The sequence below is a fragment of the Choristoneura fumiferana genome, chromosome 20, assembly GCF_025370935.1.
Source record: "Choristoneura fumiferana chromosome 20, NRCan_CFum_1, whole genome shotgun sequence".
Lineage (NCBI taxonomy): Eukaryota > Metazoa > Arthropoda > Insecta > Lepidoptera > Tortricidae > Choristoneura > Choristoneura fumiferana.
The window spans coordinates 7,250,438-7,275,803 of NC_133491.1; the positions used below are offsets into that span (position 1 = coordinate 7,250,438).

Here is a 25,366-nt window from a genome sequence, read left to right on the forward strand (position 1 = left end):
CATCCGGCTATGATGATGATGATGCTCATCATAACGATTAACGACTATGTATTTTATGTTTATAATCCAACATAAGAAAATACAGGTTAAAAAAGAACGAGGGAGGAGGGGTTCATCAACCTATTATTTTTTCGGATCTTTTAAGGAGGCAGGACATGAATTCACTTAGAGCATATTTACCTAGGCGTAGGAGGTTGAGATCTAGGGGTGAGACTGCGTTCGAGCAGACTCGATGTGCTGCCGCGACTCTGCAGGCTGCTGCGTTTGCTGTTGCTGCAATCTGCAAACAACACTTCTATATAAAGCAATTGTTCACTTCAAAGTTCGAAAGTTGATGCAGTTTATTTGTACCTCAGTGGACTTTATACTTAAGTAGTTTATAATAATCTACATATCAAAGGATATCTGTATATTGTCAAGAGATTGAGGTCAGATGTATGAATATTTTGTTGTGTTTCTATTGGTTCATGTCATGACAAACACACTCCTCGCAACTCATCCTTCCACATCTCCGGTGAAACGTAACCTAAGATATAAAAGAATGCCTTAGGTGTTCAAATTTCAATGCGAACTAACACTCTTGACAATATAGCCGCGCGTTCACATATTTCTCTTTTCTCATTCAACATTACTAAATTATACTTATAACGGAGATTCTGTCATTCAAAGTCAACATAGCCGGAATGATTCAAGCATAAACTTAATTAAACCCGTGCTAATATCTATTCTGCGGTTAGACCACAGTACAATTAGTTTGTCTAAAGTTAGCCGGTTATGACGTCATTGGACTAAATACGACAGCGATGCGACAACCAGCACTTTAGTCAATGGAGTTGTTTGTTCCATATCAGTAAATCTTGAATAATTAGGCTATTCATTGGGCTCCCTTTGTAATGTTGCTATGGTCTAACCTTGGTTCATTTTAGGCATTTTTTTACAGTTTACTTGCAAAATAGTCATGTAACAAAATGTGTAATCGGCTCAGCGCGTGTTTTTATCAGTAATGCATGAATTAACTCTCAATTAAATTGAGTAAGAGCCGGCGAAATATATTACAATCGTTTCCGACCGACCGATCATTCATGGCGGTAGGGTCAATGTGTTCTTGAGTAGCGACCACGTGGAAGACGCAGCGTGGGTAAACCCTCCACAATGTGGACTGATGACCTGGTGAAGGTGGCAGGAGTCCATTGGACGTGGGGGATTTGGGGGAGGCCTATGTAAGTTGACGGCGCCCAATCATGTACATGTTAAGCACAGTAAGTAGTACCTAGAAACCGCCCCCCCCCTTCCCCGCGCAGGCCAGAAGCTAGGTATGCCCTTGGTAGCCACGCTACGAGCTTTAAAGCCTATTATGCCTGGTGTCAACCAGAACGAGAGATCAACACAAAGGTTAACCAAATTACAAACTATACATCTTAAAGTCGCATGATAATATTATCTCATACTACGGATGTGTACTCCGCGTGCACTGCCTCTGAGTCATTGCTCCAGATTCAGCTCTCAAGGAACAACATCAAAAAACCTTGAGTGACGTTTGTTTTTTATTGATAATCGGATCGGAACGCACGGTTTGAATGCTTGTAGTTTTTATGAGTCGTTGTATTTGTATGCGTTGTGTTGTATGTTAAGCGCTAAATAAACATAGGATCGAGATATTATGGACGCTTTATAAACTTAAGTTGTTGAGTGTTTATTTATGCTAAACTTTGCCATTTTATTAAAATTTGCAATTTTATTCCTTAACGCCCAGTTTTTGTCCGATTTTAATTTCACTTCACAATTTTTGTGTGTATATGTACCACTGCACCTACTTAGTAGACATGAAGCTGATTTGTTATTTCTTAATAAAATCAAGTACATTATATAACGAGATAGTAGTTACTGTATAAGTTGGATAAGTCACTCCAAGACGCCCTGTAAGGGCTAAATTACTACTTACTACTTCAACGTTGTTCACGCCTTGTAAACTCATCGGTCGTCCTTTATTTTTCATCACACTTGCTCGTAAACAGTGTCGTAGACATGCAGGCTACCTTAGTTGCAACCCCCCAATAAAACCCTCAACCGAGTCATTGCGCGTACACATTTTCTGCCATGAAAGCCAAGGTCGGTAAATGAGTCGGTGCCCGTACTGATGGCGCTGCGCGCTCTGCTGCAGGACTACATGGACCACCACATGCACACGCACGTTGCGGCGCATGCCGAGGGAGGTTGAGGGCGACGCTGCCAAGAGCACAGCCTAAGGTATCGCCAATATTTGGAAGAATTATATTTTTTCTTTTACAAATATAAAATTTTACTTGCAAATGTGATGAAAAACATTGTATGTCGCACGGCGTACTAGAATTACGAACATCGACTCATTAAAGCCCTCAGTCTTCGACTTCGGCTTCTAATAGACTCTCGTTCGTAATTCCTTATTTACCGCCCTTAAGACACAATGTACTATTACGTGTGCTCTTTTTGAATAACTATTAAAAGTCGCGAACACTAAAGACGAGTTTAACGTCCTGCATTAAAAATAACCCAGCCTTTAGCCTTCAAGCGAATCCGTACAATTATATTCAACAAACTAATTGTAACCTTCTGTGGAACCTTTTCATAGAAAATGTCATAGATATATCGCAATCATTTAATAACAAATTTATCGGCAAGCCGGAATCAACACGTTCGACTGTACTATTGGCCTGTACATGTTCGGTATCTCTGTGGATTGGTCAGGTGTAAACAATAAATTATCATTACCATACTAGCTTTTGCCCGCGGCTTCGCCCGCATGGAATTCGTTATCGCGCGCTGTTCCCTCGGGAACTGTGCATTTTAAAAAAATATATTTAAAAAAAACATTTATTGCCACATAAAATAAGACAGGATAAAAAGAATTAAAAAAAAAAGATAATAAAAAGTAGCCATGTCACTCTCGGGCCGATATGTCAAAAACCACGTCGATCCGTCACTCCGTTTCGACGTGAAAGACGGACAAACATACAAACACATACTTTCGCATTTATAATATTAGTTAGTATGGATTGTTCTTTTAGTGACAAGTGATTGAGTGTGTTGAAAAAAAGGTTTCATTGGGAATTTCTATTGAGGCAGTTTCAGGCTAGCGTTTTATAAGCTCTTTTTGGAAGCGCTTCTATGCACGTACGAGCTTTTGTTTTCATCGTGCGTTTAAACACGTAGTAATACGCATGCGCGCGTTTTGGTTTAATCTAGCGCGTATGCCCAAACGACCGTATACGCACAGAAAACCCGCTAGTCTGAAACTGCCCTTCGTCGATACAGTATTGTATGTACAGTACTCGGCAATAAAGATTGCACATCGGTCTTCGGAAAAAGACAATTGACTGTTCACGACGATTTCCGAACATTCGCGACCGGCCATCACTCATCGTCTCATCATATTTATTAAGTGACGTTTTATATCAAATAAATACTGCACCGCAGCTTTATGGACTTAATTAGTTTACGTCAAATTAATGGTTAGGGCTCATAATGTCCCACTCGCAAATGTCCCTTTGTCCCTTTCGCAAAAGGTCCCTTTTATAAATGTCCCATTCCCAAAACGACCTCTCTGTCCCGGCCCGTGTCCCGTCACAAAATGTCCCGTTCTCAAAATGTCCCGTCACATAAATTACGTCCCGTTCGCAAAACGTCCCTTTCGCAAAATGTCCCGTTCGCAAAACGTCCCTTCCGCAAAATTTCCCTTCCTTTGAATCATGAGAGAGAGCCTAATTTCTTTATTTAAACAAGAATTTTGCAGGCGGGACATTTTGCAAAAAGGACGTTTTGCGAACGGGACATTTTGCTAATGTGACATTTTGCAGACGGGACGTTTTGCGAAAGGGGCTTTTTCAAAAGGGCCATTTTGCGAAAACAATGGGACGTTTTGAGAAAGGGACGTAATGGGAATGGGGTATTTTGCATAAGGACAATTTGCGAAAGGACGTAACTTTGTGGTGGGACATTTTGCGAGTGGGACATTATGAGCCCTAACCAAATTAATGACATATAAACTTCGGATATCTATAGACAGCTGTTGCAACTACTAGAAAAAGGATAGTTCCCTCTTTTTCCGAAAGATGCCATCGAACAATTTAAAGTTTTGGGGTGTTTCAACAACTCTTTATTTATATCTAAATGCGTCCATACTCTATTGCAATATGTACTAATACTCTTTGCAGCTGTACAACGACTGGGAAACGTCACATAAGTAGTGACAACGCTCTACGAAGCCGAAATTAGCTGAATCTCTTTCCAAAGACGGGTACTGTATTTAATAACTCCAGAGGCCGTATAACGCGCTGGCGTTCGCAATCGCATTCACTATCTCCTTCTACCGTTGACTTATACCGTGTGACAGAAAGCAGTGGAAAATACGATGGTGATCCCAAGTGTGTTAGACAATAAGGCCTCTGAACTGAATTAGGTAGTCGGATAGGTCAAATAGTTACTCACCCATATGCGAGGGCTCGTTGGAAACATGATGTCCTCCCGTCGCAGCTCGTCGTCACTCTCGCAGTACTCGTCGAAGGCGCGCTTGCGCAGCTCGTCCATAGAGCCGTTGACAGCGCGCCCACCGTCACCACCGGCCCAGCGCCACCTAGCGGCGACACGTGTAGAAGTTGTCGTTCGTCATCTGAAGACAAGCGCGCTTATTAGTTCCAGTGTTTTTTTTTGGGTCGAGTCGCTTTAAGGCCGAAGTTAGTCCTTGCTTTTATTTACTTAATATTTTTTTCAAAATTTAGTTTTAGTGACTAACAACAATACAATACAAACAATAGTGCATTGTAAAGGTTGCCTGGACAAATCGCTTTGAAGCGATAAGCGCGCCTATGCTTACCTTAGAAAATCTCTTATACCTGTTTTCTGTACTGCTTACTATGTGTGTGTTCAATAAAGAGTTATTGTATTGTATTGTTGTATCGTAATAGCCGTTGTGCTACAATAGGTACCGGTCCATGGTATTTCACTTTAGATTATATTTTGAAGAAGACTTAAGAATGATAACATTTGTCATCATTACTCAAAGCTAGTAAACTTCTCACAATTTAGTAAACTGCCTAAGCACACTGCTGTACAACCTTGTCTCACTAAGCCAACATTGTTATCTTCACTGGGACGTTTTAAAAGTCTATAGCATGTCGTCTACAGCGTACAGCATCGAGTAAATGCTGACACACTATCGCTATTCACTATGAGTGTTCGCTATATCACACACAATAGCAAAAACGTACGTGTCGCAACGTCGTACCGAACAATAGCGAGTTGGACCATCACAAACGGAAATAAATTAATTAAACTGAGTAAAGCATGAATAATTAAGGAATACTCGCGAACCATTAAATCTGGTAGACGTTACTCAGGTACGACTGTTGAGAGTCGGCTGTCAAACTACTGTTACGTCATTTTCTTTACGCCAGCTGCACTGCAGCTACAGGTTTAAAACCAGTGAGTAACAACAAACAACGCGCCGAATAAAAAACTCGCAACGTTGCACTTCCGTGAGCATTTTACGTTAAAATAAATATTTTCAAAAGCCGTAAAATGACATTATTCCTTTACATATCAGAAGGGAAGTGCATAGTTTATGGTCAGCGAAAAATTAAAAAATTAAAAAATTGCAGGCGCGCTAGCTCGACAATAATGAATTAGCGCGCCTGCAATCAGTCACATTTTTTTAAAGTTAAAAAGCTATGGAATGTTGCACAAGTACAGCCAATCTAATGGCCGGTATCAGATATTTTTGAACTCCGACTTTTCTATTGTCTGAAATAGCTTTGGTGTTTTCGGTGGAAAATACACCTGCAGTTTATTTTAATGAAAAAGCGGGAAAGCATAAGAAAAACATTGGAATAAAGTTAAATTTTATAATATAATTTGAGAAAAATATTCTATCAGAATTATTCACCCATTTTGAGAAAAGCTTTATATCAGTCTCGGTGGAATAGCAATGCTGCTTCGTATTAGTTCGTCCGTTTAATAAATACTCAGCCACAATTGCTACTTACCACGACAATAATCTACTATTACACTATTACTCTAACATAACAATAATTCCAAGACAATATTGATAGATAAAATTATGTCAATAGGCTAGAGTCCTCCTAAAACATTAGTCCATCAGTTAGATTACCTATCAGAAAATATTGAACACGTCATTTTTTATTTTTAGGGTTCCGTGGTCAACTAGGAACCCTTATAGTTTCGCTATGTATGTCCGTCTGTCTGTCCGCGGCTAAGCTCAGAGACCGTTAGTACTAGAAAGCTGTAATTTGGCATGATACATATCAGGCACGCCGTCCGTCCGTCCCCCCTCTAACTTTTGAACCGCACGTCAAAAAAATATGCAAAAATCACGAAAGTTAAGCTTAATCAAAAATTACTAAGAAAATTATTTTCAACTTAATCAGTTGAGCAGTTTTTAAGTTGAGTCCGCCTATTGGGACCCTACACTGAGCATTTCCCGACATGCTGTTGACCGGTTTTTCAATTATGAATTATTCAAATAATTATGGAGATATACCTAGGCAGTTAAAGTTCTGCGTGATGTCACGCCGTGCGAATTTTTTTAGCACGCCCTGATGTCACGGGCCTCCAATATAGCCCGGCAATAGGCCTTAACTACAGAGTGGAGAGTCTTACTTAGCCGCGCAATGTACTAAGAAAACACTCATCGCCCGCTGCATATTGTTGTGGCCAGGACGTTAGGTTTAAATGGTTGAGATATAATACGCGATATTATATTATGATTACGTATATCGCACATGAAATGTAATACTGTCATAACTCAAAATTTGGGGATGTTGTATACTGTTATATATAAAAATATATATAACACAGTATACAACAGCCCCAAAAATTAAGTTATGACAGTATAACATTTTATGTGCGATATAGTGAACAGGCTATTCAGGATAACCACAAACATTATCCAATGATACCAATTTTCCTTGTTTAAAAATATTATATCACAATAATCCTTATAGTCAAAATACCATATACGGGACTTATCACGCTATTTTTACACAAGTAATATTTACCTCGACGTTTCGGCAACGTTACAGTTGCCGTGGTCACGAGTAGACTGGAAATGGGGGTGTCAAGTCTGCCTAGCAGCGCGAGTTCTTCGAACTACCCGCACTTGATCACTAATAGTACCGGCACTCGTGTATATGGTGACTATGAGTGAGAATCACGAAAGTTTAAAACATTATAATAATCCTTATGTTTAAGTTGTCACTATGTGTATCCATACTAATAGGTATTATAGATGCGAAAGTGTCTGTCTGACTGTTACTGGTACCTCTTCACACTCAAACCGCTGAACGGATTCGATGAAATTATGTATAGAGTTAGATTGAGTCTCGAGGAAGGAAATAGGATAGTTTTCATCCCGGAAAATTGCACAGTTCCCGCGGGATAGCGCTGAACGAAATCTTAGCAGATGCGAATCGTGGGCAACAGCTACGTAGTAGTAAAAGAAACCGAAATTATGTTAATTTAATAATAGCTAGTTGTCAGGTGATTTTGAGGAGGTCATGAGAGTCTCCCCCTCGGACTAGCCCAGGGTACACACCGTCATAGGCACGTGCGGACGCATCGGCGCGTGCGCGGCGGCGTGCGAGCCCGCGTCCTCCAACTCATCGGCCCACGGCGGCTGCAACAGCCTGATATCCGCACGCTTCACCTCCACGCTGTCTTTGCAGATCTCACCGTCTACCTGCTACCAGGAAAGAACAATAAGGGGCTGTTTCCATAAACATAATATTACTAGCGTTAAGTTTATGGCTGTTTCACCATCCATTGATTAGTGTGAACTGACGGTTAAATGTGATGCCGTCTCTATTTGTTTTGTTCGAATAGACGGAGACGGCATCACATTTAACCGTCAGTTAACACTAATCAATGGATGGTGAAACAGCCCCTTAGTGATTGCTACACAAGTCCTTAGGTACCCGCGACGCTCATGTAAAGATCTGATATTTACGAATAATATTCGTATAATTGACGACCAGATGGCCTAGTAGTTAGAGAACCTGACTGGAGACTTGGCTTGAGGTCCCGGGTTCGATTCCCGTGTCGGGGCAGATATTTGTATGAAAAGTATGAATGTTTGTTCTCGGGTCTTGGGTGTTTAATATGTATTTAAGTATGTACCTATCTATATAATTATATTTATGCGTTGCTTAGTACCCATAACACAAGCTTTGCTAAGCTTACTTTGGGACTAGGTCAATTGGTGTGAATTGTCCTGTGATATTTATATTTATTTATTTATTTTTTATTTTAAAAATAGGCTCAAATATGCTTAGCTATGGAGAGAGCTATCCTCGGGGTTTCTCACGGGATTTTTCGCACTGGATCCGTTGCAAGTGAGGATGGAAGGAATTTGTGAAGTAATAAGAGAAAAAGAAATTGCAGATCCATTAAGGTAACTACAGAATTTAATGAAGATTATTTTGACTCCGATAGCAAGTAATCCCTTTTCAAAACTCAGTTTCCCGTGGGAATTTAGAGAAATAAGTTATTTTCTTTGCTATATTACACAGGGATTATTTCAGTTTAATTTTTGATGGTTGATTTGATTAGATGTCCCAAAAATTATACTGTGAGCTACATTAATAATATAATAATGCTGCATGATGAATATCCACACTTTTCCAGTCTAAATATGCGGATAGTCTAAATATGCGGATTATACTACAGTAAGCTGTAGTTTCATATCTATTCACTCATCCTGTCTCACAACGTATCTCTGTTCAGTTGACCGGATTCCTACGCCTAAATTGTGAAAAAATCAAAGCAAAAAAAAAATTAATCTTAGGACAAGAGAAAATTCAGATCAGCTCTCGCTTACCTTTACTCTTATCCTTATCGGCGAATTAAGCACTTCAATAACTAGTCCTTCGACAAACACGTTTTGCACACTGTCCCGACTCGTGTCCGTAGTCCGGACCACGCACGCCGACCCAATCAGCAGATGGCTGAGCTGAGGGCTCGCATCACTTATCACATCGTACTTGTTCACACCGAAGATGTCGTTGTACACCACTGGGGTTTGCTCCTGCCCGTCCAACTCCACCACCACTTTGCAGCCTTCCGCTTGACGGATCACTCCCGGTACATATAGCCGGCACTGTTTAGCCAACACTCTATGGTCCCGCCATTCAGATAAATCAATGTTCGGATAGTGGATATAGAACTTCATCTCCTGCGGGGGCGATGGCACGATGGAAGGCTGCATGGGTGGTAGATACAGCTGTGCATGGTACTCCGGTTGCGGCATGGAAACAGCTACGTTGTTGACGCAGCTGCGTTCCATTTCTTCAAGTTCCGAGGGGTCGTATTTTCTCTTCTTCGGCAGACGTACGGGGGCCTGTGTTTGGGGTTGGGCCGGTGGTTGCGTAGAACCGCTGCTAGCGGTGCCGGGGTTGGTTGGGTTGGCCATCGTTATGTTGGAGGTCGGGTGGGATGACGCCTGCGAGAGGCTCACTGTGCCGACGCTACTGATCACAGAAGCTGGGATCTGCAACAATAAAAAGCCCTTTATTTAGTGCAAATCCTAAGAATCAAAGCTACATACCTGCCTACATTTGTATTTTAAAGACTAAGGACTTGTCAAATAAATCAGATCCAGGCCACTCTTTCCCACTAGGCACGTGACCGCAAATGATGGGGGGGGGCGTTAAGGTTAAAGACGGCCCTGATCAGATCTGCAATATTTTGGATGGTAGACACTGCAAAAACAGAAGCGTCCTTCCGTCGCTGAACATGATATTCGCAAAACATCATATTCGCAAAACACGATATTCGCAAAACATGATATTCGCAAAACATGATATTCGCAAAACATGATATTCGCCAAACAAGTCGAACCAACTGAATCATGTGTCAGGGTGGAACCTTTGTGCTACTAATGTCATGTTGACATCTCATACTTTTGTTTAGGAAATCATAGTGAAATTGATTATTAAAAGGTTCCACCCTGGTACATGAATCAGTTTGTTCGACTGTACAAGTCATTTACCACGGTATCCACTTATGTAAACCATTCCCATTTTTTTTTAATGGACATTAGTGGAGTGTCTGTGATGTGGTTTGATAACGCTAAAAACGAAAACAAAAGAACACTAATCTAACTAATTACTGCTACAATACACTAGCCTATAATAATTAATTGAGATTGTTAGGGTCGATCCTGCCTGATTATGTCTGCAGAATCGGCCTGTATACATTCCATCACCTAAATTAATCTAAAGTTTCTTGATGAAGGTATTTTCAAAATCTTCCGGAATATTTCAACAGGTGGTTGAGTTCGTTCGGCTGAACACAAATTTTTAAAAATGTGTTCTAAGTGTTACCGCATCAAAGGCGTTGAAGAATGAACGTTGTAGTCCACCCCACAGACTGAGAGATCAGAAACCATCTATAAAAAGCACAAGTACTTAGACAACCTCTACCTAGGAAACCGCCTGCCCTCCTCCGATCCGAACAGAATCCTGCGTACGCTTTCGTTGCAATAATATGTGCGTTACTAACATCCAAAATTGGAACAACGAACCTGCCTATATCGGCTATACCATAAATATATTTTTATTTAATTCTATAACATGTGGTAGAACCTTACTGTAACCACTTGCTGGCTGCAGTACGAATGGGCCGGCTCGACCGGGTTAGTACCACACCCACAGAATACCGGCGTGAAATAGTAATTTTGCTACCGTGTTTCGTACGGTTAGTGGGAGATCGGAGGCCCAACTCCCCTCCCTCCTTCCCCCCTCCTCTATCCCCCTCCCTTTTAGGCCAGCAACGCACCCGCAGTCCTAATAATGCTGTAGGTGTCCATGTGTGGCGGTGATATTAGATAAAAAAAAATATATAAACATTATATATGATCATGAACAACACAATCCACCGTCGCGTGACGGATAGAGAATATTATCTCGGAGGCATCCGCGTGCGTCATACTCGTACGCCACACGGATTTCCCCGAAATATAGTAGGTAGGCGCAGGTTAGTAAGTTACTGTTCTCTGCATTTTGCTATAGATGTCTTTAAATCTATCTATCAACGAGTGTCTTATACCTCCAAACGAGCGATTCTTGTATATTAATTTCGAAAATCTCGGGAACGGTTATAACGAACGAGGTCTTGTAAAATGATGTGCGGGGTTTTCGGAGACATTCTTTTTTAATTACGCTAAGAAAAAAACCTAGAAAAAGCAAATTCCTAGAAGTTCGCACCTGTAGTAATAAACAGGGTTGCATTGCACGTTGCCCGGGATAATTATTATCAAAATCATTATCAAGATAATTACGTCTAAACTCGCGTATGATCTTAGGGGTAAAGTCTACAGTATGTATCCCAATAGGTACGGGCAATATGTATAGTGCGTCACTTTTTTGTGTGTATCCGAATACGCGAAATATAACCTAGGTACTTTGTATTACATATTATTGGATAATTATCTGATATGAGCCGTGTTAGCCTAGGGATTTGATCTATTACCTCTCACACAGAGAATTGCGGGGTCAAATCTGTATTCCCTCCTCAGTTTTTCAAAAGTCATGTGATTATGACCGAAATTACATTTAAAAAAATTACCACGAGCTTTAGGTTAAAGGAAAACATCGTGAGGAAACCTGCACAAATCTGAGACGTGATTCAATGGTGTGTCATTCTGAGAGAAGATACCTTCAAAATTTTCATTTTACTACCATTTTGTCGGCGTAGTTCGCACATGTTTTCTATCACTGATAGTCTCTGAACAAAGCCGCGGCCGGACGAAAAGACAGACGGTCGAACGGACAGACGGACAGGCAGACATACATGGCAAAACTATGAGGGTTCCGTTTTGCCATTTTGGCTACGGAACCTTACAAAAGTCGGATTCCCCGGCACGCACCTGGTCGTCTATGTCGTGATACAGCGCGTGCAGGCGCTGCGGGGGCGCGGGGGCGGCGGCGGAGGCCTGCGGCTGCGGGGCGCCGCCCAAGTGGGCTCGCTGCATACCCGCCTGCCGCTACCACTGGGCAGTCATTGCGGCGGAATTCCTGTTGCAATATATCTTGTTAGCTAGTTTTACAGCTATTACTTTCCAACTGTTTGAATCAAAAATTACCTATAGGTATCTTATCTACATAATGGCAGGCGCGGCGCACTTCGCGATATAGGTACGATTCTACAGGTATCAAAATCCCCCACGACTACCCGGTCTAACTTAGTAGGGTTATGCGCTCCGTGTTATCTATTTTCTGTGATAATGTACAACTCAACATTTTTGAAATATTTTGGATGAAGCCTTTTTTGGGAAGCGACAAATGAATTCTACGGAGACGAAGTCGCGAATAAAAAGCTATTCTTTTAATCAGATCTTTCAGACTTTCTATGTACCATGTTGATTATGATCAAATAACATTTAAGAAAACTCTGTAAGTAATTAAGTTGGTTTTATAATGTACGATTATACACAGGAAAACTTTTTTTACCCTTTGATTAGAGTACATACAGGTGTATGAAATGTATGAAACCATGGTTCATGGATCTATCATTTAAAGATGATGATGATGTGTTAAATGACAGAGTACCGAAATTCCCAACAAAGAAGCGCATCCTCCTGCTGGCAACATTCACACTGAAGTTATAAGAAACACGTGGAACTAAGAGATTTTAATTGGCGTGTGATTCTACATTAAATCAAAACACTAATCTGCCATATATAGGTAAGACTTCTGCATTTATAGCCAAGATAAACCTGTTTCACGCAAACGAAGACAAAAAAGGGGAAAACTGGTAATGAGTAATGATATTAAATGATAAATGGACAATTTAATGTTGTAAAAAACGTAGTAAAATGGCTGCTATTCCGCGTCGCTTAATTACCTACGTTCGCCCTCGTTGTGATTCGGCACGATATTTTGTTGCTATGCTGAACTACGTTAGACAAAGGATTAGATAAACGCGAGATAATCTGAGTATAGTTTTGATTTACGGTGTAGGAGATTAACTGTTTCACAGTTGGGTGGGAGTAAGTAAGTACCTACCTACTATGTTTCTGTAGCGTGTAAGCATGATCATAATATTTTTTTATCAGCGTTACTACTAACGTATCCTTGTCATAGTCATTTACTCAAGGGGAGGAGTGTATATAAAATCTTTTTTTTTTAATTTAGCGGCAAGAACAACTGCCTTAAATAAATATGTGTGATGTGAAGTGAAGGAATAAGAATTCATTTGTCCAGTACATTTTACATACAATAAAAATGAAGACTATTTATCCCTGAATATTATAAGGACTGTAGGTACAGTCAACCAATTCTATTTCTAATCCACTATAGAACCTTGCCATAGTAAATAATTTTGGTTTGTCCACTCCATAGCAATGCTTTTTCATAATATGTACCTACCTACCTATCTAGAATATCTAGGTATAGGTACCTACCTACGAGTACAATTCGAAGCGCGGAGGAACTATTTTAAGTTAATTCAAAGCAGATTTAGCCTGGATCAATAACCTAAATGAGATTCTATTGTTTTATTTTTTACAAGGCAGCTAGATCTAGACAGGCTAAGTACCCTATCTGCTATCTCACAGTTTTTTGCGGCATCGTTTATGGATGTAGCTGGTTCTATGTTTCGACTGCGGCTCGTTAGTAGGATATGAATTTTGGACGCAGATTGTAGACATCGTATTTTGCTTGCACTATTTGCTAATTGCCCTTCATATTCGTGTATCGGCGGCATACTTTTGCATCACATAGGTACCTATGTCACGAGATTAAAGCAATGGTAGTCCAGGGCGGGGTCAGGGGGGGTTCGTATCCCCCTCCATAATTCTGTACATTCTTAAGTAACAAAATAGAAAAACTTATATTACGGAATCTTCAGACCCCCAATTTTGTTCTGCCACTGAAAATTTCCTGAGTGCAAGGGCACCTCTTTCTACGTACCTACTATTACGTAATATACTCTATATTATATGGCTACAATTTTGTACGGACATTATGTAGGTATTTACTCTCATAATATAACTAGGTATTATCCGTTTCGTGCAGTTTTATGTGGGAGCCGACCGAATGCATATACTTAATTATATTCGTATTGTATCTTTGTGTCTTACAAATATGAAAGCGACTACTACAGTGCACTGTTTATGGTGCTAGTTTCATTCTACTGTTGTATGTATTGTACCCGGCTCGTCAGCGGATCCTGTATTTTGTAAAAAGGTTTGGGTAACTAATGTGTATTTATTTTTTAAACTGCAAACCGATGAACTCTAAAAAACTTAATTTAAATGTACCGTTTTTTTCCATTTGACGTGCAAGACTGAGTGCAAGACGTACCTACGTGTTGAATTTGTAGAAAATTCGTTAACAATCAATTAAAACACAACAAACGAATGCATTCGTAATAAAACAATTTTAATGCTATCCATTCCAATATTTTATTTATTTTAGTCATTCGAACCGGATGTTAAGAATGAACTAGACTAGACAGCTACAGGATAACGAATGGTTATTGCGATAATTAACATGATTAGAAAAATTGCAAAAGAGCAATACTGGTATGTCTGTTAAAGTATGTTTGTTACCTACAGTTTAGACGACAAATTGATTTATTTACAAAGGTGAACTTAGGCTTATAACATCGCGGTAAACAACTAGGTACGAATTTGGCTGGACTCTTGTGCCCAAATCCAGTAAAAGTTTTCTACCTATTTTTGTGTCGAATTTCAGCTCAGGTAATGGGAAAGTACCAACTATATAGTTCATATTTGATGATACTAAATCTGTAGTCAGTCAGTATTAAATATTCGTAACTTTTGTAACCCTTTATTAAGACTTAAGATCTAAATTCTAAACAAACGAAGCTATAATTAAAGTCTTAGTACCCTTAGGCAAAAATAATTTCTTTCTTCCACCCAGTTAAACCTGCACCCCGCAAAAGTTTGCCTTAAGTCCAGTTTACATCTGAGAGAAAAATCGTGCAACTTGCCAACTTGCATTGCATTACATCGCGAGGCCGTTAAGCGAACAAGTTTTAAGTGGTCAATCGAGCGCCGCAATGTAATACTTACAACTTGCACGATTTTTCTTGCGTCCAAACAGTGCCCTTAGTGTAAGTTTTCGGTTACAAAATACGTCTCGATCGCTTTCACTTTAAATCTCAATTTGTATGGAAACACGAACATCACAAACGTTCCGCTAGAGGCGCTGTTCGAGTTTCCATATAAATTGAGATTTTAACGCGAACGCGATCGAGATGTATTTTGTAACCGAAAACTTACACTAAGGGTACTGTACCCCTAGTGTAATTTTTCGGTTACAAAATACGTCTCGATCGCGTTAGCGTAAAATCTCAATTTGTATGGAAACACGAACATCGCAAACGTTCCGCTAGAGGCGCTGTTCGTGTTTCCATACAAATTGAGATTTTAACGCGAACGCGATCGAGACGTATTTTGTAACCGAAAACATACGCTAAGGGCACTGCACTGGGCTTTCTTTACGTTCGACTTGACGAGGGCACTGTTTTCTACCACATTTTTATAAGATTTTACTTAAAGGAACTAAAGCCCGTCGCTGTGAGGGAGGAGAGGAACCTTTTCACAATCAACTTAACTTGATATATGTATTTGCCATTTCTATGAAAGAACCATATGATATTTCGCAGCAAAAAGATTCTATTTGGTAAAAGATTTAGTTTCTTTGACTGTTCTCGTAGCTACGACGAACTGAATAATTTTGAGAATTACTTAAGTTACCAATACAATAAGTATTGAAATAAGCGCGAAGTGTGCAGTTTCATGGGTGCGGTTAATGTAGATACGTGTACAACCAAGTATTTGTCAACCGGAATGTAGGACCTTTTAATTCATGTGCTCATATTCCATAACGGCATCAAATTATCAGGTCGTACATTATTGTACTTAATTCATTCCTGGCCCCTGTACCACAAGTCACAAGTGCTAATACCTAATTGTTAACTTTCTCATACAAAAAAGTGACAATGTAGAATCGTAGCACTTTTAACTTTTGTGGTACCTATACAGGCCAGGTTGACATTCGGGGTCAAGGTTATTAACCCGCACTCCACATATTTATTTAGGGACAGAAAAAAAATGTTACCTTTTTTTCTCAAATAAAAAGCAAGGTGTATAAATAGAATTCTTCCTTCTCAATTTTCATAAATCCCACCGCACAGCTTAAATCAGTTAAAAAGAGTAAAACTACACTTCAACCATGCGGAGCTTGCAAAATACAAAAGAAATAAACTATCAATCCATCTTAGCTTCCACTGGATGACTAATTCTGTTGCAACTGCCACACAACAAGTTCAGACCTGTCAGAGAATAGGAGCTTGTGTTGTGGCCTTGTTTTGGCATATCATTATATTCGTAACTAAGTTATCTAAGTTACCTATAACTTTACTATAGGTATTTAGAAATACTTCTCTAGCATTAGTTATAATTGCCATTTCTTGCCTACAAAATATATCTGCATCATTCTGATTAATTAGCAGTTATATTAAAGGGCTTCAAAACTCACAAACACCTTAATTAATTGCCAAATATTTTGTTTGATGTTGTTTGTTAATAGAACAGCTATTGGTATTACCCATTATTTTCATTGAGCTGTTAGCTATTTACCAATAAGTTAATTCCAAATTTTGATTATATTATCAGCTTTTAATTCAATGGGCAACTAATACACATTGTTTACAAGAAATAGCTATTGTGACCTAAATTAACAGCAAATTCGTTATTGTTTGGGGTTCTTTAATGTGGTAAATTATTATGTACTTAATAATGATGTAGGAACTTTAGGAGATGATCTGGATTTTTAGGAAGAGTTCATACAATAAATATGTTTGTCTAATGTGAGATACTATGTTTTGTTTGTCTACATACTTTATATATGTAGTGTATAAGTATTATATTTAATGTATTTGTTTATTTATATAATTTATATTATATTTGTATTGAAGGGCTACAGATTAGCCAGAAACATGTCGGTGAGCCTCAAGGTAGTTTCATGTTCAAAATATATTTGTATTGTTTTTAATATTTATTGTCTATTAATTCTATGTTTCTACTGTCTGCTATTTCTGCCACCTACATAAGTCTGTTCATTATTTTATTAATTTCTGAGAAATTTGTTGTCTGGAAGAGATTGCTTAGTGATAAGACCGCCTATTGTATAACTAAATTTTTTAATTTTCAAATGTCACTGTACTGCTTTTGGTGATCAATCAAGAATATTTGTATTGTATTGTATTGTATACTTTTACTGCAGGCACCTTATCTTGTTCAGTGTTTTTCTAAATAACATTCCACACATTTGACTAGGACAATTTGGGTTCAAACTTTTGTTAATACCGTTAATACTTACTCCAGTAGGTATATCACCTTAGGTATATCACCTTAAGTGCATCATTCAGTTCATGATCTGTAGTTTTGGATTGTAAATTATATATTGCTTTAATTATTTCAATTGCAATATTATCACATGTTTACTATGTGTTTTATGTTTCAAACTGAGTAAAAAATAAGCACATTTACTATTCATGTAGGTATGGTGAATGTATGTAGGTACAAACCCAAAACTTAGTCTATGATTAACCTACCTAACATCCTCTTTCTTTTAAATTCAGTTTTAATTACTTAGATCTAGGTATTATTGTTTTGGTCTAAGACACTGGGTTCTACAAAAAAAATAAGTTAAAAACGGGCTTTGTGTGATAATAAAAACAAAATATTTGACTGGAGTTGTCAATTAACACTTCTTATTTCGAATTTATAGAATAAATGTAGAAATAAATAATTTATTTGACTCACTTCATTAGTCAAGCAAATCAATGCTGGCTGGCGCTATCCTAATTTGTAAAATAAAAAGTAAAACAAATTGGAATCACAAGTTGTAGAAAATGAATATTTTCTTTTTACTACCTACCTGCCAGTATTCTAGTCATAATGATGATGGCTGTTTACCATAAGCATTAGAACAAATTGAGTACCAGTTGCAGTGCCTACTAGATATTCCATTCAGTCAAAGCAAAGCATTAAGTTTAATGTGTACTCATAGGTACCTAATTATAACATTAGCAAATGTATTCTGTGATTACCATCATCATATTTCCTTAGTTTAAGATGTGATTTGTGTAGTTTCTCAGTATATTAGTCAAGACACAAGACTGTAATGCTGGGAAATATATCTTCAATAAGTAAATAAATCATAGGCTACTGTAATAATTACTAAATCTAATAGGTAGTTAGGTAAGTATAATTAAGAAGGCACTTGAATATTAGAATTGTATTGCATTTGAGCTATGCTGTTAACTAAAATGTTTGAAGTGCCTCTCAAATGAGAATAGTACAGGTAGGTAACTATACTTTTATTAGTGTTTGTCAACGTTACCTATGACTCCGTCGCTCATTGGCCTGACGCGTAAACAATATTTAGGTACCACAGTCCAAAATTCCAAGTCGATTAGCACATCACAGTGTGAGAATATTTAATAACAGTGTATTGCAAGGTTGGTGCAGCGCGATGTATACAGTAGTATAGGTAATCAGCTGATAAGGGCTGTCAGCGCGACGTGCCCGGGCCTCCGCGCGTCGCGGCTGCACCGGCGCATGCCTACAGATTGAACTCGAATCAATTAGCAGGGCTTGTGTAATGCGTCCACCGCGCCTCATTCACCTGCCGCCACTGCCACTAGCCTAGCTGGCCACACAACCACCTGGCCCGCCCGACACACGGCTGCGCCTCAACGATGCACAAAATCGAATACCATTACTTATTCACCAGTTGTTTATTGTCATGTGCGGCCTACATGCGCAGAGATCATTTTCATTTTATTTTCGTTCCGTGCTCCCACTGGCTAGGTATCGTACTCACCGTCTCTTTCCATTGTCGTGGACAAACAAAACCTCATAATAAAACAAAATGGAAGTCCGCCTCGCCTCGCCCGCACCGAGATGAGAATTTTTATGAGCGCACCGAACACTTCTCGCGAGTTGTAAAACGTTGTTACTATCCTATTGTAGTATTTTAGAAGCCCCCCTCCAGAGATTATCCGCAGTCACCGAACCGAATCGTTCGATCACAAAGAAATACTGTCCACCAACACTTTTAAGCACCACAACCACGAATCCAGTAGATGACGATATACACAAAAATCAAAACGTCCACTTGAAAATAGTAATCATTGAAGCGCTCGACTTGACATCCTGAGACACAACACCCACATCAAAAAATTCTACATGGCGACTGGCCTAGGCAGCCGCTTTCAATAATTTCCACTCGAACGTATTCCTGTTTCGCTCGTTCACCATTCATTTAATTATTTCTCAATACGCGTGAGAGAGACAGAAATATATAAATATCTCCTACGTATGAATAGAAGGTGTTGTGAAGTGTCCCTCCCTGTCTCTGTCGAGAACGAGTTGAATGGACCCGAGACGCGCTCAACCATTGGATCGATGACGGTCACGTGACGCAAATATGTCGCCACTATCTGTAACCCGCGAACATTCAATTCTGTTCACTTTTTCTTGTACAATGTAGTTATTTCTCAATATTTTGGATAATTATATTAATTCTTCAGTTTCTAAATTGAAAGGCTGCAACAAGTTCCCAATTGAACGTTTTGTCATAGTGTTTTTTTTTTTCATTTTCACTTCTTAACGAGATTTTATTCATATTCGAATTGTATTTTTTGCAAGGTACGTAAATAGTCTTTTTTTTTAATATGAAATTATCATTTTATTAATTATGTTTGCTTTTATATTGTATTCATTTGATGTAGGTAATAAATAGATATACCTAGTTATCTTTAAAAGAAGTTTCAAGGTCTTTCTGCTCGCACACGTAATATGAACATATCTTTTACCTACCCTACCGAACGGCGGTTACTTATCATGGGGCATTCTAAATCTTGGGTAACTACTGCTGTGCGAAACAAAGATCTAATGGTAAAATTAATTTAATAACCATGTTCTGATTTAATTTTCAGGTCAGTAAGCTGGTGCTAGAAATTTACGAATCAACCACGACGCTATAGATATTAGCTCACTGAAATTTAGGAAATCTAGTTCTACCTACTTGGTCCTTTCCGTTAACTGGTAGGGCAGTTCTTTATAATTAATTAAACACAGACACAGAATTGCATTACAGACGCCGTTTTAGTGTTTACTAACCTAGCTCAACTTTCACTTGTTTCAAATAAATGCTTTTCAGTGACAAAATTTTAAATTTTCGAACTGTGTCGCATCTATAAGTTATTAATCGCCTGTTTCAGATATTTTAAAACTTTAATAAGTCATCCTGCCATCTTTCCCACTAATATCATAAATGCGAAATTTTGGGAGTACCTACTGTGTGTATGTTTGATACTCCTTCATGCTGAAATCTAATTTAGATGTAAACTAAGGCTAGGCAAATCAATACAAAATATTTTTTAGTAAAATTTTAGCTGCACACTTTTTTGCTGCAGTCAATTTCACTGGATGGGCCTCAAAGGGCTGGACAGTCCCGAGATAACCATAGATTAGACAATGGTACAAATAGCTAAATGGAAGACTTTGTTGTTATTGTTTTAAGACTAGAGATATAAGCGAATGTACAGTCAAATAAACAGAATTGTATACGAGGGTGGAACTTATGTGCTGATGTCATAAAGACATTCCATGTATCTGCCAATCAAATAATAAATAAATGCGAGTATGTGTTTGTATGTTTGTCCGTCTTTCACGTCGAAACGGAGCGACAGATCGACGTGATTTTTGGCATAGAGATAGATAGATTATGGGCAGAGAGTGACATAGGCTACCTACTTTTTACCCTGGAAAAATGCAGTTCCCCAGGGAGCAGCGCGCGATAACCGAATTCCAGGCGGGCGAAGCTGCGGGCAAACGCTAGTTGAGTATAAAAAGGTATGCGATTCAGGTTCCTCAACCTGTGCTTTATTAAGTTACATTAATCTAACCCATGATTTTATTATTTTTTTCAGTGTAACTACATTAAAACAAAAGTTACGATGTTAACTTATTTAATGAAAGAACTATAAGTAATTTTTAGCATATTTATTGGGTATGAAAATATATCCTACTTACTTAAAATTATGATTTAATTACTTAAAGATTTAATTCAAGCATCAAAACAATATATTGTGCAGTTGTTCATAATTAAACATTTATTATCATACTCAGATGCTACACAAGCTGTCAATAATTTTACACAATACTTTGTTACAAAGTAATAACTTGGACCAAAATTTTACAAATCAGATGTTACTATAACAAAATAATTTAATGATTTCAAATAATACACAGTGCATTTAAAAAAAAACTAGAGATTTTCCTTCCATGCTGAAATGAAACAATTCTATCTCCAAAAAAGAATCCTACACATTGAATTCTTAAACATCCTAGAAATACAAAAATTTGAAAGCTGATTAGTGTGAGCGCTGTTTTAAATGCCAAGTCCGAAGACAGATACAATGCAGTACATAGTTTTGTTCTCCCAGCGTACCGTGCAGGACCCATCAGTGTTGTTATCCCAGAAGCAGGAGGATGCAGTATGTAGTCCTGCCCCGTTTTTCTGCATAATTGTGCAAGTCACTGAAACAGACAATAATCTCATCTTTAAACTATACCTACCTGAGGGTATATGATGTTTTATCTTGTAATCTTAACTCTCTTTTGTTATTCTCAATAATGTCCTTAACCATACAACGGATATTTAGAACCTCAATATGTACAGGCAAAATGCAAAGCTTTTAACCTGAGGCTGATTTGAATTATTTTATATTTTTCATCACACTTGCTCATAAACAGTGTCGTAACATGCAGGCTACCTTGGTTGCAACCTCCCAAATAAAACCCTCAACCTTACTGTGCTTGTCATGAAACCCGTGGTTGGTAAATGAGTCATTGCCCATACTAATTTTATTGTCATGAAGCCCAAGGTCGGTAAATGAGTTTGTTACCGCATGGTGTGCTGCAGCTAGTGCAGGAGCGCGCGCACTTCGGGCACATGCTGCGGAGGGGTGGGGAGGGTGGCGGGGAGCTGGCATTGCCAAGAGCATAGTAAGCGATATTGGCAATTTTTGAAAAAAAAAATAGTTTTTCTTTTACAAATATACAATTTTACTCGCAAATGTGATGAAAAACATTGTATGTTGCACGGGCTGTACTAGAATTATGAACATCCACTCATTAAAGCCCTCAGTCTTCGACTTCGGGCTTCTAATAAACTCTTGTTCGTAATTCCTTATTTACCACCCTTAAGACATAATGTACTATTATGTTTTGGAATTATTGAATGTCTGCAGCATTGATAGATTTGATACTTATATATATATGGGTAGTGTATTTTTATTCATAGGATGCTTATTGTTTATAATGGATTGTGATTCATACTTATTTTGTACGGTTTTAAATTTTATTTGTTAAGATATTATTATTTATTATATATATTTAATAAATAAATAAATAATAAATATCACGGGACAATTCACACCAATTGACCTAGTCCCAAAGTAAGCTTAGCAAAGCTTGTGTTATGGGTACTAAGCAACGGATAAATATAATTATATAGATAGATACATACTTAAATACATAGTAAACACTCCGAAGACCCGAGAACAAACATTCATATTTTTCATACAAATGTCTGCCCCGACACGGGAATCAAAATATTTACATGGATAATGTATTTTTATTCATAGAATGCTTATTGTTAATACATAATGGATTGTGATTTGTACTCATTTTGTATGGATTTAAATTTTATTTGTTAAGATTATGTATCTGAGTGTGCCCTGTGCTTTAGTTTAATTAATTTTTTTGTTATTGAAAGTACCTATTTTTTTTCATAATTGAATTTCATGTGTTATAGTTAATAAGTATACAATGTTTCTTGCTGTACCCTGCCAGGGTCCATGTGTACAAACACCATGGTTGCAATAAAGAAGAATTGTATTTAATTGAAGCCCAATGTAAAACTTGTGTTTTCACAATTTGAATCGAACATCAATCAAGTAAAGTTCAAATTATTATTTTTTTATGTCCTTAAGTGAGGACAGAGATCCAGGAAGCTTAGTAAAATTAAAAATTAATATTATATAGATACATCTTGGTTAACATTTTAATACTTCGTAATACATGCAATCATGTTAGGTGCGCCTATTGTTTTAAGTGGGCGAGGTACACAATTGCAGTAGTTATTGCCGGCATTCGCATACATACCTATATATTTGTAAGGCTTTTGAAGTTTCGTCAGTTGGCCTAAACATGATTCGACTACGGCAGAAGTCCATTGATTGACTTTGTTATGTTGATAGGCCGTCCCGCCGATGGAATTCTCGATAGCTTCCTTTATAATTTTGCTAACATCATCGACGATGAATTGATTCTGAAACATGTCATGACGGTAAATATGAATCAATATTCACTTTCTCTATTCATAAAACACGGAAGAAGTACTTACTTCTTCAGTTAAATCGGTACACTCTTTAACTTCCATGACTTAATGAGAAATATTGCTGTAGGATTCCGGTAACTTCCTATTTAGATATAAAAACAACGAAATTTTCGACGCTATGAATGCTCACAGATTGACATGGAACCAGTGTTGCCACCTCGCCCAAAGAAAAAGTCACTAAGCATACGGTAAAAAGTAGCTAGTTTCGCAAAAATATTCTGTTATAATATAAGTAGAGTTGGGATGTTTGGTGGCAATTTTGAACAGAGTGCAGTGGAGTCGTTATTATAGATATTTTTATGATTAAATGAATGAATGAATGATGCATAAGAATTTGGAGAAAAAATGTTGTTTAAATTGTCATGGAATGAAATTTCTTGTATACTAAATAGTAGAGAATATTAAAAATAAAATAAACATGTGCTTTTCAATATTTGAAAAAAGTGTTTAGAGAAAACATGATGCCCTTATAAATCAAACAATGCCTGATGGCAAAAAATATGCTACCCCATAAAGTTAGTTTAATTTCATTTCAATAAGTTACTTAAAATTTACTTTAATAATAGCTACCACTTAGCTTACAAAAAAAATAACAAGTAACATTACTCTTTATAAAAATATGTACTAGACATTTAATAACGGTTAATTTCACCATACGATGTTAATTGATAATCTTTTTTTTTTTTTTTTATGAATCTACCATGAAACTACCGTGAGACTCACTCATATTAAATATAATGACCCGGATTACTCACGTCTTAAATCGAGTTTAGCTCGACATGTTTCGGGCTAATCCGTAGCCCTTCGTCTTCGGAGCAACGCGACTCAGCGTCTGCTGCAACATGTCGAGCTAAACTCGATTTAAGACGTGAGTTATCCGGGTCATTATATTTAATATTTTGACGTCCATTAACATTTAAGATCGTATGGTGAAATTGGTACTAATTAATAAATATCCTATATTGCTAGTGAGATATTAAAGTAAACCAACAGGTCTTTGAAATATAAATTTCGGTAGGAATTCCCAACATTTCTATCTGAACTATGACATGGAACAAGTAGCAATTGGAATGAAAGTTTCCAAATCTTGTGTTAGGATGAAAAAAAAAGGTGATTGATAGCTTTAGAAAGTGGAAAACTGTTAATTCGAACGTGAATGTAAATGGAAATAGTTCACGCTAAATTTTACATAAGTTAAGTTTTTACCATTCAGTCATTAATTTAATTATAAAAAGTACATAATGACGACTCCTCTGCTTTATTTGTCCAAAAATGCATCGAGAATCCTAACTCTAGTTATAAGTTGCCAAAAGTGGCTAAACAAAAAAGAAAGGCAACATGGGATATGTCTTTAATTTTTATATTTCTTTCTCTTACATTATTATTTACTGAAAAATGGATTCAAAATCGATGTCATCTTGTGATATTCAAGGTCCGGTTTCTTAATTTTTTCGGGTTTAATTAGTTTTTCCTACTTATTTCTTGAATGATATTTTCAGGAATTACGTAGGTAGCGCGCGGAAGTACGTTTTACATTACAAATTAAATTGATTGAAACAGTGATAATTTACTTGTTGTAAGTAGCTAGAAATGTGGCTAAAAAATCTGGCCATAATTTTTTTTTGTAGCTATTTCGTATATATTGTGACTATATCAGGCTAAAGTGGCAACACTGCATTGACATATTTTTTTTTTTCAATGCATATGTCGGCATGCCATTGCGACATCTAGTAAAATCGGGTTGCCATTGCCAGATGTAAAATGTAAGTAAAATGAGTATCAGCGTTTTCAATGGTATCTTAAACTAACAAAAACTTTCTAAAAAAAACAAATTAATGTTTATGGTACATTTACCAAACTAAGAGCAATAA

The 25,366-nt window shown here is 37.7% G+C and overlaps 2 protein-coding genes across 2 annotated transcripts in view; both read right to left on the bottom strand.

Annotated features, from left to right (window-relative positions):
• Window positions 1-19,349, bottom strand: part of cic (Putative transcription factor capicua) — a 68,539-nt gene extending 49,190 nt beyond the window's left edge. Inside the window, exons 1-2 of the mRNA XM_074103680.1 lie at window positions 18,909-19,349; window positions 11,915-12,062 (exon numbers count right to left, since the gene is read on the bottom strand). Of these exons, the coding sequence (XP_073959781.1) occupies window positions 11,915-12,019 (105 nt within the window). The 5' untranslated portion in view covers window positions 12,020-12,062; window positions 18,909-19,349. The remainder of the gene's footprint in view (window positions 1-11,914; window positions 12,063-18,908) is intronic.
• A 1,694-nt stretch (window positions 19,350-21,043) lies between these two features.
• Window positions 21,044-23,667, bottom strand: Dlc90F (dynein light chain 90F). Its single transcript, XM_074103340.1, has 3 exons — window positions 23,502-23,667; window positions 23,261-23,426; window positions 21,044-21,631 (listed from the first exon to the last, which is right to left on the bottom strand). The coding sequence occupies exons 1-3, from the start codon at window positions 23,535-23,537 to the stop codon at window positions 21,483-21,485; spliced, it is 351 nt and encodes a 116-aa protein (XP_073959441.1). The 5' UTR covers window positions 23,538-23,667; the 3' UTR covers window positions 21,044-21,482.
• Window positions 23,668-25,366: the final 1,699 nt, after the last annotated feature.

What these genes read in the sequence shown, in the direction of transcription:
- Dlc90F (XM_074103340.1), bottom strand. Translation starts at nt 23,537, where the DNA reads ATGGAAGTTAAAGAGTGTACCGATTTAACTGAAGAA. An exon ending in GTACCGATTTAACTGAAGAA is followed by an intron (nt 23,427 to 23,501) that starts GTAAGTACTTCT and finishes GACATGTTTCAG; the next exon opens with AATCAATTCATCGTCGATGA. An exon ending in AAAGCCTTACAAATATATAG is followed by an intron (nt 21,632 to 23,260) that starts GTATGTATGCGA and finishes TGTCTGTTTCAG; the next exon opens with TGACTTGCACAATTATGCAG.